This window comes from Solanum stenotomum, chromosome 6 (genome assembly GCF_019186545.1).
Source record: "Solanum stenotomum isolate F172 chromosome 6, ASM1918654v1, whole genome shotgun sequence".
NCBI classification, from domain to species: domain Eukaryota; kingdom Viridiplantae; phylum Streptophyta; class Magnoliopsida; order Solanales; family Solanaceae; genus Solanum; species Solanum stenotomum.
Genome location: NC_064287.1, coordinates 43393422 through 43405175, shown reverse-complemented (window position 1 = coordinate 43405175; position 11754 = coordinate 43393422). Strand labels below are relative to the sequence as shown.

Here is an 11754-nt window from a genome sequence, read left to right as displayed (position 1 = left end):
CTTAATTTGCTCTTCTCGTGCTAACCAAACTTGCAATGCATATATTCAGTCCTATTTCTACTTGTCATGATTGTATTTTCTTATTCTCTAAATTGTTTATTATAGTTCAAGTTTTTTACTCGTTATATTGTAGGGATTATGAACCGCCACAAATTATAATGAATTGTGGCATTACAAAACTTCACAATTTGATGCAATTTGTGGGGTTATAACAAACCTCCACTATAAATCCGCCACAAATTATAACGAACTGCGGCATTTCCAAAGCTTCACAATTTGATGCAATTTGCAGAGGTTATCACAAACTCCCACAATAAAACCGTCACAAAATAAAATATATAGCGGGAGTTAAAATAAACGCTACAAAATGATCTTATAGTGGAGTTTCTTAACACCCCCACAAATAAACCTCCACAATTTAGCTTGTTTTTTGTAGTGATGGCTCCTAGCTTGAGGGGGGATGTTGGGGAATTGATCAAGTGCACATCAGTGCCTTGAAGACGTCTGCACACTGGATTATTAATTAAGTTTGTTACAAGTTGTTAGTTAGTTACAAGTTTGTTAGTTAGTCCATCAATGTATAAAAGCATTAGTCCTGTACATAACTTCACAGTTTTTGAGTCTATGAAGAAAAGCTCCCAGAAATGCTCTCTACATTTTACAGTTTTCTTCTTCTTCAATTGAGTATGTTTTGATCGGTGCCAATTACGACGGTTTGGATCGTGACAAAGGGCAAATGACTACAAGTCATGAGTAATAACTTCTTTTTTTCCAGAATTTATTTTCTGAAAGAAAGCTGGATTATTAATCCTATATTTATATTCAATAAACAAAAATAACATTATTTTCAATTTGAATATATATGAAAAAATAATATAGTTAGGCAATTTGGTAATGTAACAAATAACTCAGTGCTCAAGAAGTCAATATACATCATTTGCTATCTATATCGTACAAAAACATGGAGATGTAATATAACATAATTCAAACCATAAGGCTTCTACAAGTACTAGATTAGAAATATTAGACTAGAAATCCTAATATGCCCCCTCAATTTGGGCGAGATAACATTACAGACATATCGTCACGTAAAAAATAAAATTGAAATGAGAGTAAATTCTGCGCATATTTGCCTCATTCACTTGCCTCATGTGTGAGACAAAATTCGGAGCAATATTTGGACGTATCAAAACAAAAAAAATCCAATAGCAGTCTTTATTCATTGATAGGCAACAAACATAGTGGACAACTTGACACTACGTCCCTGTCAGTAATTAATATATTACAAATATATAATAAATTAAAATATCTTTTAATCTTAATTTGAAATATAATTATATAAAAGGTTGAAATTAAAGAATTTCTTAAAAGGATAATAAATACGTTTTTTTTTTAAAAAAAAGTAGACTAAAAAAATAAGAAAAAGAAATTGAAATAGAAGAAGTCAATCTTTAATTTCATACATAACTCTATTTTCCTCAGAGTTTAATAATACAGTTTTCTCAAATTTGTTGAATGACCATATAGGTTCTTAATTTCAGCTAGGGGTGATAATTGGATTGGTTGGATTGAATTTGAATAGGTTAAAGAAAATATTTATGATTAGTTTTTGGAGTTGTACTTAGAAAAACGCGTATGATCAAAATGTTTTAGATATAAATTCAAGTTGAATTCAGAATTTTCAAGACTTTGAAAATAATAAAAAAAATGTTTTAACTCTTTTTTACTTCAAATTTCTTAAAAAAAAACAATTTCAATTATATTTATTGTCAAACACAACTATTTTCAAATATCAATTTTCACTTTAAAATAAAAAGTACTTTTTTTTTCTTTCAAAATTTACCATAAAACATGACCAAAGGTCCGATATCAATTAAACAAAAATAGATCATAAACTCAACCCCATCCAATTATCACCCTCTATCCATAACCAACCCATTTTTCTACATAATAGAAGAAAAATACAAATAAAAAGTTAAACAGAAAAGCAAATTCAAATTTTCAAATGAAAGTATTGCATATATGTATGAGGTTACTTTGTTACTCAACTTTTGAATTTCATTCTTTTGAAAATTTAAATTACAATGAAAAAGGAAATTCGATAGCACTTTAATCAACGGTGATTTCTCTTATTGAAAAGAAATATGCTTGAGTGATTTGTTAGAGAGGAAAAATTATAAATTATAAATTAAGTGACTTAACTGAATCTAAACAATTGTTGTAAAAATGAATCATTGATCATATGATTGAGTGATTTGTTAGAGAAGAAAAATTATAAATTAAGTGACTTAACTGAATCTAAACAAACAGATAAATTCTCATAATTAAATCAAATGAAGTTTTATGATATTAACTAAGAGTGCATACTATTTGGATAAATCGCAAAATCAAACCAAATCAAATCAAATTCTAATTTGAATTGATTTTTTGGCCTTTTGGTTTGATTTTAGATTAGTAATTTACTTTTTTTTTTGGGTTTGATTTCGAATTTAGAAAAATATGATATATATATATATATATATATATATATATATATAGTTTTAAAATTGTAAATAGAATTTTGATTATGTTTCAAATCATTGACATAACCGAACTAAAAAACCAAACAGAAAAGAGAAAAACCAAACCAAATCAAATTTATTTTGGTTTCATTGGATTACACTTCTTCACAATCAAAAACCAAAAAATTAAAACCAAATTGATAAATTGAATGCACAGCTCTAATTAATTCATTAAAATATAAGCGGATCGGACGAACTAATTAAAAATGGATTCATTTTGTCGTTGCTAATTGTAGCAATGGATCACTCTCTCATATCCCACATCTACCATGATACCAGTGCCGTATTGCACACATTACCTAGCTATGCAAGTACTTGAGCCTCACATGGGGATGAAAATGTTTTTAGAAATTTGGCTCCTTGTATCGATTTGGACAATTTTTTTTATTAATGTTGGTCCCTCATATTATAGTGTTCACGCTCCAGTTAACAAGGTCTGGGCATACATGAAAGTGTTAAGAATTCTCGTATTGAAAAAAGGATGAAAAATTGGTCTTCTTATATGAACTCGAGTAATCATCCCATTGTGAACTAACTTTTAGAGTTTAGTTAGAGCCAAAATTCATCTTTATCTATTATAAGTATTTAATAAAATGAAAAGATCGAGCTATATATATCATGCTCATTCCATCGTAATTTATTTGATATTTGATTAGATGTGATTTTTTTTAAAAAAAATGCGCTCAACAGTGAAAAAAAAAAACTAGGTAATTCTTTCCATTCCCGAACATCAGTAGTCATTTGAAAAAAATACATGTGGTTCATTTTTGAACAATTTTTCGTTTAAACTACTAATCAATTAATTTTATTTCATCTCTGCAATTTCTTGGTTATATGAATTACTTATATAGTTTCAGATAAACAAGAATTCAACTGCCAAAATGCATCCAAATTTTTTAAAAAAATTGGAGAGGGAAAAGTACATGTTTTTTTACTACTACTTTGTATTCTTAACTTTTAAAGGTGTCCACATCTCTGTCTGAGAGTTTCTGGTCTAAAGTTTGGCATATTCTGAGCATGTTTGTATTTTTCTGGTTAAATATAAAAAAGAGTGACGAGGCATAATAATAATAGAGGGAGATGATGATAATGATATTGAAAAGGATGTGATGGGAAGGGGAAAAAAAAAACTTTTTAGTAACTTTTAAGTTAAAATTCACCAAGAAGAATTTTTGGGGGTCAGTTACTAACACATTCCTAGATCTCACGGTTTCCAGAATTCCAGGCTTTTTTAGTCATTGTGTTGTTTTTTTCCCTTTCTCGAGATAAATTCTGTCTTTATTTCCTTTTAAGCTCAATGTTGCCAGTTTTAGCATAATTGAGTAAAAGAAAGAAACTTGGCATTTGGGTGTTTTGAGGTTTTTCCAGTTCTTGAAAGTGCTAGTTGTGTAGAGACTGAAACTTTGTCATTTGGGTGTTTGAGGTTTTTTCAGTTTCTTGAAAGAGCTAGTTGTATAAAGACTGGAACTTTATCATTTGGGTGTTTGAGCTTTTTCCAGTTCTTGAAAAGCTAGTTGTGTAAAGACTGAAACTTTATCATCTGAGTGTTTGAGGTTTTCAATCTTGAAATGAGCTAGTTGTGTAAAGACTGAAACTTTGTCATTTTGGTGTTTGAGATTTTCCAATTCTTGAAAGCTAGTTGTGTAAAGATTGAAACTTTGTCATTTGGGTGTTTGAGGTTTGCAATCTTAAAATGAACTAGTTGTGTAAATACAGAGACTTTGTCATTTGGGTGTTTGAGCTTTTTCCAGTTTCTTGAAAGAGCTAGTTATGAAAACACTGAAACTTTATCATCTGTGTGTTTGAGATTTTCAATCTTGAAATGAGCAAGTTTATCAGGTGTTTGTGGAGGGGTTGAAAATGGATAAAAAGGGCATTTTTTTTAATGATAAATTATGGAGTTTTGTTAGAAAAATTACTTTGTTGAGTAGGTGAGATTGTAGAAATCTGTACTGGAAAGAATGTTGTATCTGTTTTGGAATGTGGGGCTGCTACTGTTTTGTACATTGATGGAGAGTTCTTCTGCTACACTTTCTCCTGCTGGTGTAAACTATGAAGGTTAGCTTCTTTCTTGAAATTTCTCACTTGTACTGAAAATTTCCTTTTATCAAATTAAGCTAAGAGTAGAAGAACTTGTTAATTCCCCTGGATCAGGGTTAGAGCCACATGGGTGCAAGGGGTTCATCTGAATCCCCTTCGACGGAAAATTAAACTGTATATCTAAGGTTACGAATATTTTTATGTATATATAATAGGCATTGAATCCCCTTGTATTCGTCCTGTGTTTACTTCTTCATAATTTGAACCCTTAGTCCTTTTTTTGCAATGTATATGAGTATGTGACTATGTGTTCTATCTTTTTTCTTTACGATTTCCTCTCGTTATATTGAATCTTTGATGCAACAACAAACTGAAAACTGAAAACAGTGGAAGTAATCTAATAGAGTGACTGTTTTTCCATATAATAATGTGCAGTTGTAGCTTTGACGGAAATTAAGAAGGCCTTACATGACCCCTATAATGTTCTGGACAATTGGGATGTGAATTCTGTAGACCCCTGCAGTTGGAGAATGGTCACTTGCTCCTTGGATGGCTATGTGTCTGCTCTGTAAGTTGTTTGGATGAAAGAGTAATTTAGTAGAAACTTAGTTGGCTCATGAAAAGGCCTGATTTAATCCAGTAAATTTATTGCTGACTATTTTCTCTTGCATCAGAGCACTACCTAGTCAAAGTCTAGCTGGCACCTTATCGCCTGGAATTGGCAATCTTACTAACTTGCAATATGTGTAAGTTCTTGACTATATACATCTCTCAGTTGCTGCTACTTGGTTCCGTTATACCTAAGGTCACTTGTTATATGATTTTCTTAGTGTTATTAAGCCATTTTCTTGCAAACTGTTCTTGACTTGTTCATGTAGATTGTTGCAAAACAATGCCATTTCTGGTCATATTCCTGATGTGATTGGGAAGTTACAAAAGCTTCAGACACTTGATCTTTCCAACAATAAATTTGAAGGCGAAATACCCACTTCCTTCGAAGACCTGAAGAATTTGAATTATTTGTGAGTTCATGAATTTTCACTTATTATTATTCACTTTCAAGACTCCAACCATATATTTCACTCTGTCAAAGATTGAATACATCATGTTACCTATTGACTCAAATCTTCTGTTTCGTCCTCATCCTTGTGATTGACTTAGCTGATCATTGCTTGCAGGGATGTCTCTTATAATAATCTAAGTGGTACCCTTCCTAAAATATCAGCACGAGCTTTCAAGTAAGTCGGCCTTTTCTATTGCCGTAATATACTCAGTTATTTCATTTTCAAGTAGTTATCTTAATATTATTGACGTTAAACTATTGCTGTACGGCTGTACCTGTAAATCTCGATGCTTAGTTGATAAAAATCCATTATTAAAAATACATTGACAAATGCTTTTGGGTAAACTGGTACTTGAAAAGTATTTCATTAGTATTCCGCACTATAGTGAGATTGACTTCCTCTTCATGGCTTTCAGAGTGCTCGGGAATCCTTTAATTTGTGGTCAAGGTTCTGAGAATAATTGCTCAGCAGTCTATCCAGAACCACTGTCCTTCCCACCTGATAGTCTGGCAGGTACAGATAGCATTTTCATGCTCAAGTCCCTTCCCTTGCACCTGAAAATGGAAAACTGTTAAAACATATTATACATACTGAGGAAGTTTTGCTATTTGTGTTATTGAAAATGTGTTGCATCTATTATTTTTGATAATCACAGATCAATCTGGTGCTGCACGCAAGAGCCGTCGCGTGGTTGTTGCGTTTGTTGCAAGTTTTGGTGCTGCTTTCTTGGTCATAATAGCCCTCGCTTTGCTTCTTTGGTGGCGCTACAGAAATAATCAGCAGATCTTCTTTGATGTCAATGGTTAGTTGATTTACTTTCCCCCCCTCTTCTTTATGATAATTTGAGCTTTTATTAGTTCTGCATTTCTGATTCTTTTCCTGCCACAGATATATAAGTTGAGCCAAGTGAGCTTTTCATTATTGTCTGAGTGATTGGTGTTAGGTATCATGTGAATATTTTTTAAGCTAGGATGTTACAGAGTCACCTGTTTGTGGTTTGAATCTTTATTTTAATCTCTAAAAAGATTTTTGTGATTGCTGATTTTAAATTCATTTGTTTAGTTTTAGAGAGGACATGAGTGGTCAAGTAATAGGAATTGGGGATAAATTCTGTGTTTACCATATTCAATAAACCTGTTGTATATGAAGAACTTTCGAACCCCGTCAGTTAGAAAATTATGCCCTCAGTTAGAAAATTATGCCCTTTGGCATACTCAGTAGTTCTGGTCAATTTTCCTAGTAAGGACTCAGAAAAGTTGTTTTAATTTCGTTGTTATCGGGACAAGTCCTGATCCACTACAGGCTACCTTAAACATTTAGTTCCAAACATTGACAGAATAATTTGTTAATCACATATCTGAATAATTACACTTGCATTTTCTTGTGCAAGTTGAAGTAAATATTTCTGTAAAAAGGAAGATGGTGTTATGTTCACTCTCTCGGGCCACCATGCCTGGTGAATTGCCTTGCCACATTTATTGCGTTGAAAGTTACTCTTGATAATCTTGTACTTTGGTTGTCTGATTCATATATGTGGATCAGTTTTGGGACCTTTTTGCCAACCTCTATTATTTTCTCCCTGTTTCACTTTTCAAAAGATTTTCTCCATCTGTCTCTAACTATTCCTCAAAGTTGTATCTGAGTAACGACTTCTCAAATGCAGATCATTGTTATCCAGAGGTATGCTTGGGTCACCTGAAAAGGTACACCCTTAAGGAACTGCGGACTGCCACTGACCATTTCAGCTCAAAACGTATTTTGGGAAAGGGAGGATTTGGGGTTGTGTACAAGGCCAGCTTAAACAATGGTACTGTTGTGGCCGTCAAGCGATTGAACGACTACAATGCTGTTGGTGGTGAAAATCAATTTCAGACAGAAGTAGAATTGATTAGTTTGGCTGTCCATCGGAATCTTCTCCATCTTCTGGGGTTTTGTTCAACTGAAAGTGAACGGCTTCTTGTTTACCCCTATATGCCAAATGGAAGTGTAGCATCACGATTAAAAGGTTAGCTCTTGCCTCCATGTGTTAATACATAATACTCACTATTGATTTCAGATAATGAGTCCAACATTTCCATTTATAAAAGTTAAATATTCTCACATGGTATTTGTTACTACTCCCTTCATTCATTTTGTTTGACAGGTAATTGATAGGATACAGAGTTTAAAATTTTAATTTCTTTCATTTATTACTTTGTAGTAGAATAAATTTATTAAATAGTGGTTATTATACTTGTTAAAGCGAACATCATATAAATTTTAGAATGTGGATAGTATGAATTTGAGTTCTTAAAGCTGTAAAAGGTGTACGGACAAATATAATACTAGAATAGTGCCAAATTTTGGACCATGTCTAATTTAAAAGAAGTCATGTTAGTGAACAGTTCCTACTTCCCAATTTATTGTCATTAAACATTAGTGAGTGCTCTGAAGACCAGCAACCGTTGTCATTGGTGAATTGAGGCCATAAGATTCTGGTTAAGTACAAGCTTAGATGTTACGACCCACCCTTACGTCAGTCCATCCTTGAGCCCGTGGTGGGCTGCCCACCTTCACATACTCTGTACTGCTGTAGTTATATGATAAGACATTATCAGTTTGCTGCTGGCTGAAACCATTGTTGTATGTTTCTGCATGTTCGAAAGCCAAGCTCATTTTGCTTTTCTGGAACTTTATCAGTTACTTTTTAATAGTTTCCAAGTAACTGAATTTTGTAACAGTTGAAGTTGATACATATATTGGCTTGATTGAAAATGCATTGTGGTTTCTAAAATTTGCAGATAGCATAAATGGTAAACCAGTTTTAGACTGGTCAAGGCGGAAAAAGATAGCACAGGGTACAGCAAGAGGGCTAGTTTACTTGCATGAGCAGTGTGATCCCAAAATTATCCATCGTGATGTCAAAGCAGCAAACATTCTGTTGGATGAAGAATTTGAGGCAGTAGTTGGTGATTTTGGGTTGGCAAAGCTCTTGGATCACCACGATTCCCATGTGACAACTGCTGTTAGGGGCATCATTGGCCACATTGCTCCAGAATATTTGTCTACTGGCCAATCATCTGAAAAAACTGACGTTTTTGGGTTTGGAATCTTGCTACTTGAGCTGATTACTGGCCAGAAAGCTATGGACTTTGGTCGAGGGGCCAACCAGAAAGGTGTTGTTATGCTTGATTGGGTGCGTCTCTCCTCTTTCTCTTTCTCTGGATGTTGTACCAAGTACTTTTTGAAATATGTACTGTGGGTTGTGAGAGGGAATAAGCTATACAGAGGCGGGTTATGCGTCTCTCCTCTCTCTCTTTCTCATAGCTGTTCTCTTTTCAGTTATAAGGAGTTGTAGGTTCAAACCTCAAATATAGCTAGCTAGTGGTGTGTACATCTAGTTTACAAGGCTCTTTTCCATTAGCATACTTCAACGAACTCTCTCGTTTAATTACTATTAATGATATGCAGGTGAGAAAGCTGCATCAAGAGGAGAAACTGAACCTTATGGTAGACAACAATTTGAAAAATAACTTTGACCAGATTGAGCTAGAAGAGATGGTTAAAGTTGCCCTTCTATGCACCCATTTCAACCCTTCTCATCGCCCAAAAATGTCCGAAGCATTAAGGATGTTAGAAGGCGATGGATTGGCTGAAAAATGGGAGGCATCACAAAAGCTCGAGACTCCAAGAAACCGAGCTTTTGAACATACACCACAAAGATATTCCAACTACGTCGAAGACTCTTCACTAGTTGAACCAATGGAACTTTCTGGACCTAGATGACATCCATTTTTCGTCCTCGATTCTTATCATCCTTGAGTTGCTAAAGTTGAAGTGAGAGGTATTTCATTGCTGTTGAATGTATGTATTCATTTTGTAAAAGAAAAGGGAATAAGTCATGTGTAAGCTGAGTTCATATATGATATATTCCCTCTTGTTCTTTCAATTTTTGAAATGATATGCTATGTAATTATGATTTCATTTGTTCTTTTTATAAGAAAGATTTTGAGATTTATGAGTAATAAAACGCCATAGGCTTGCCATTCTCATCAAGTGAAGTGGAGATTTCATAGTTCATACTATGTTATTCATTGATCTTTTATACTTTCAAGTCCTTATGTTCTACTCTATCTGCAGAGGCGTATCTAGGGGGGTCATCGGGTTCACGTGAACCCATGGTCCCCTCCCGAGATCATATATAGTAGTGTTATATTTTAGAAAAAATATTGAAATATAGATGTGTGAACTCACACTTGAAGTATCACATAATGCGATTCTCCGCGAGGTTAGAAATTTGAATTTTATATTTATCTTGTTTTAATTTTCTTTCTAAATGTCGAACTATCAAATTTATATCATAGATCAACCTTTTTTATAATAGTGCATTCATCATCTCAAAATCCTGGATACGCCTCTGTCTATCTGCTTACTAGATTGGTAGGTGAACTTTTAAGGTAAATCAATAGATAACTGATAAATAAAGTTATGGAAGGGCTGCGCACACTCATTTTTTTTTTTGTCTAGTAGCAATTATTAAGTAAGTGGGGTCTCTAAACTTTATTATTATAAGAAGATAAAGATACAAACTTTTAGTAGGGTCTGTAAACTATTAGTATAATCTTTCATCTGTCGGCCATTAGAGGAGAAAACAAGAAAAATTATAAATATTTTTATTTTAAGTCTATTTTTCTAGCTTTTTGAGATGCAAAATTATTAATAATTTTTATATAGTCAATCTCTTTTAATAATTTTTTTTCAATCAATAATATAGCCAAACCACTTAATCTTTCTTGAGACATTGTTGATCTTAAATAAGATTTTATTATTTTTAATTTTAAAAAACTTCTTTATGCTGAGGCGACTATTACAAGAATTGTTAACATTATTCCATAAGCAATGTAAGCATTTGGAAAAGAATCAAGTTTTTTTATTTAATTATCTCAATTAGAGTATTGTCTTTTACTTTTATGATTTTCCTTAACACTTTTAATTCAGAAAATAAGTCTAAACCGTCAATATCGGAGTGAGTATTATGTTTTAAGGAACATTCAAGATTAAGACAATATTTTTTTAAATTCTCATCATCTAATGATCTCAATTTTTTTTCACTAAATATAAAACCAAAAATACTTTCATATACTTCAAATTGTTCAAATCTATTTTGAAGTGAAAATATGGCTTGGTTTACTATGTATAAGAAGTTATCAACTCTAAATGATTCTTCAAGAGATCTTGTGATTTCATTATCAACATTCTCATCAAAATATTTTTTTTCTACAAATTACACGTTTCTTACGAAATTCAGGTTCTATATTCATCTCTAATGCAGTTTTCTTAGCCGATATTATAGCTTTGAATAAGGGAGATGTAAGATTAGAACAGAGAAAGTGAGAAGAAATAGAAGAGAGGAAGAGGGGAGGATAGAATATATAAAAATAAATTAGAAAAGTATAAGGTAAAAAAAAAGATAACTTGTACATTCAAAAAAGGTACACAACTTTTTATTGAAAAGATAAAAAGTAATTGTCATATCTATCACTTCATTAATGCCGTTTGCATTTGTTGTCTTAATTCTAATTTATTTTTTTTTAGAGTTTAATCCTACCTAATTAACAAAAAATTGGGGCCCCTAAAATTGGGAGCCTAAGGCGAAGAATTTTCTTTAAGCCTCACCAGCCACCCGTGCGTAAAACAACAGTGTTCTATCTATTAGTCTCCTTTCCCTTGCCACATGTTTTATTCGGGCTACGTGCATTGTTCTTGGCCGTCGATTCATTCAATCCAACGGTTGACATGATTTGAATTATTGATTTTTAGAATTAGAAATGAAGAGAAGAGCATTGAAAGGAATTCAAACTAGTCATTTTTTTTCTGTATTTTTAAGAGAAAATTAAGTAATTATTGAAGATGAAAGGGATTATTGGAGGATGAACTTTGAGAGTGCAGATCACAATAATTCACAGGTATGCATCTCTCATTATTAATTACTATAAGTATTTCATACACATGTATCCTTTGGCCATATATTTTAGCCATACACAGGCCTAATTTGCTCTTTAGAAATTAGATAGGAAAATGGTATCCTATCTTTCTTTCTTTTATATATA

The 11754-nt window shown here is 32.6% G+C and overlaps 1 protein-coding gene across 9 annotated transcripts in view; it reads left to right on the top strand.

The window, feature by feature from the left end:
- The first annotated feature begins 3677 nt into the window (after positions 1-3677).
- LOC125868366 (protein NSP-INTERACTING KINASE 3-like) overlaps positions 3678-11754 on the top strand; it is a 29226-nt gene continuing 21149 nt past the window's right edge. For 2 of the 9 annotated variants that reach the window (XM_049549028.1, XM_049549027.1), the window contains exons 1-9: positions 3683-4619; positions 5037-5169; positions 5276-5347; positions 5480-5623; positions 5780-5839; positions 6081-6178; positions 6321-6467; positions 7329-7670; positions 8446-8840. In XM_049549028.1, the coding sequence (XP_049404985.1) occupies positions 4523-4619; positions 5037-5169; positions 5276-5347; positions 5480-5623; positions 5780-5839; positions 6081-6178; positions 6321-6467; positions 7329-7670; positions 8446-8840 (1488 nt within the window). In that variant the 5' untranslated portion in view covers positions 3683-4522. Of the gene's footprint in view, positions 4620-5036; positions 5170-5275; positions 5348-5479; positions 5624-5779; positions 5840-6080; positions 6179-6320; positions 6468-7328; positions 7671-8445; positions 8841-9115; positions 9654-11754 lie in introns of those variants that run through there. The other 7 variants (XM_049549030.1, XM_049549029.1, XM_049549032.1 and 4 more) reach the window with 7 other exon arrangements.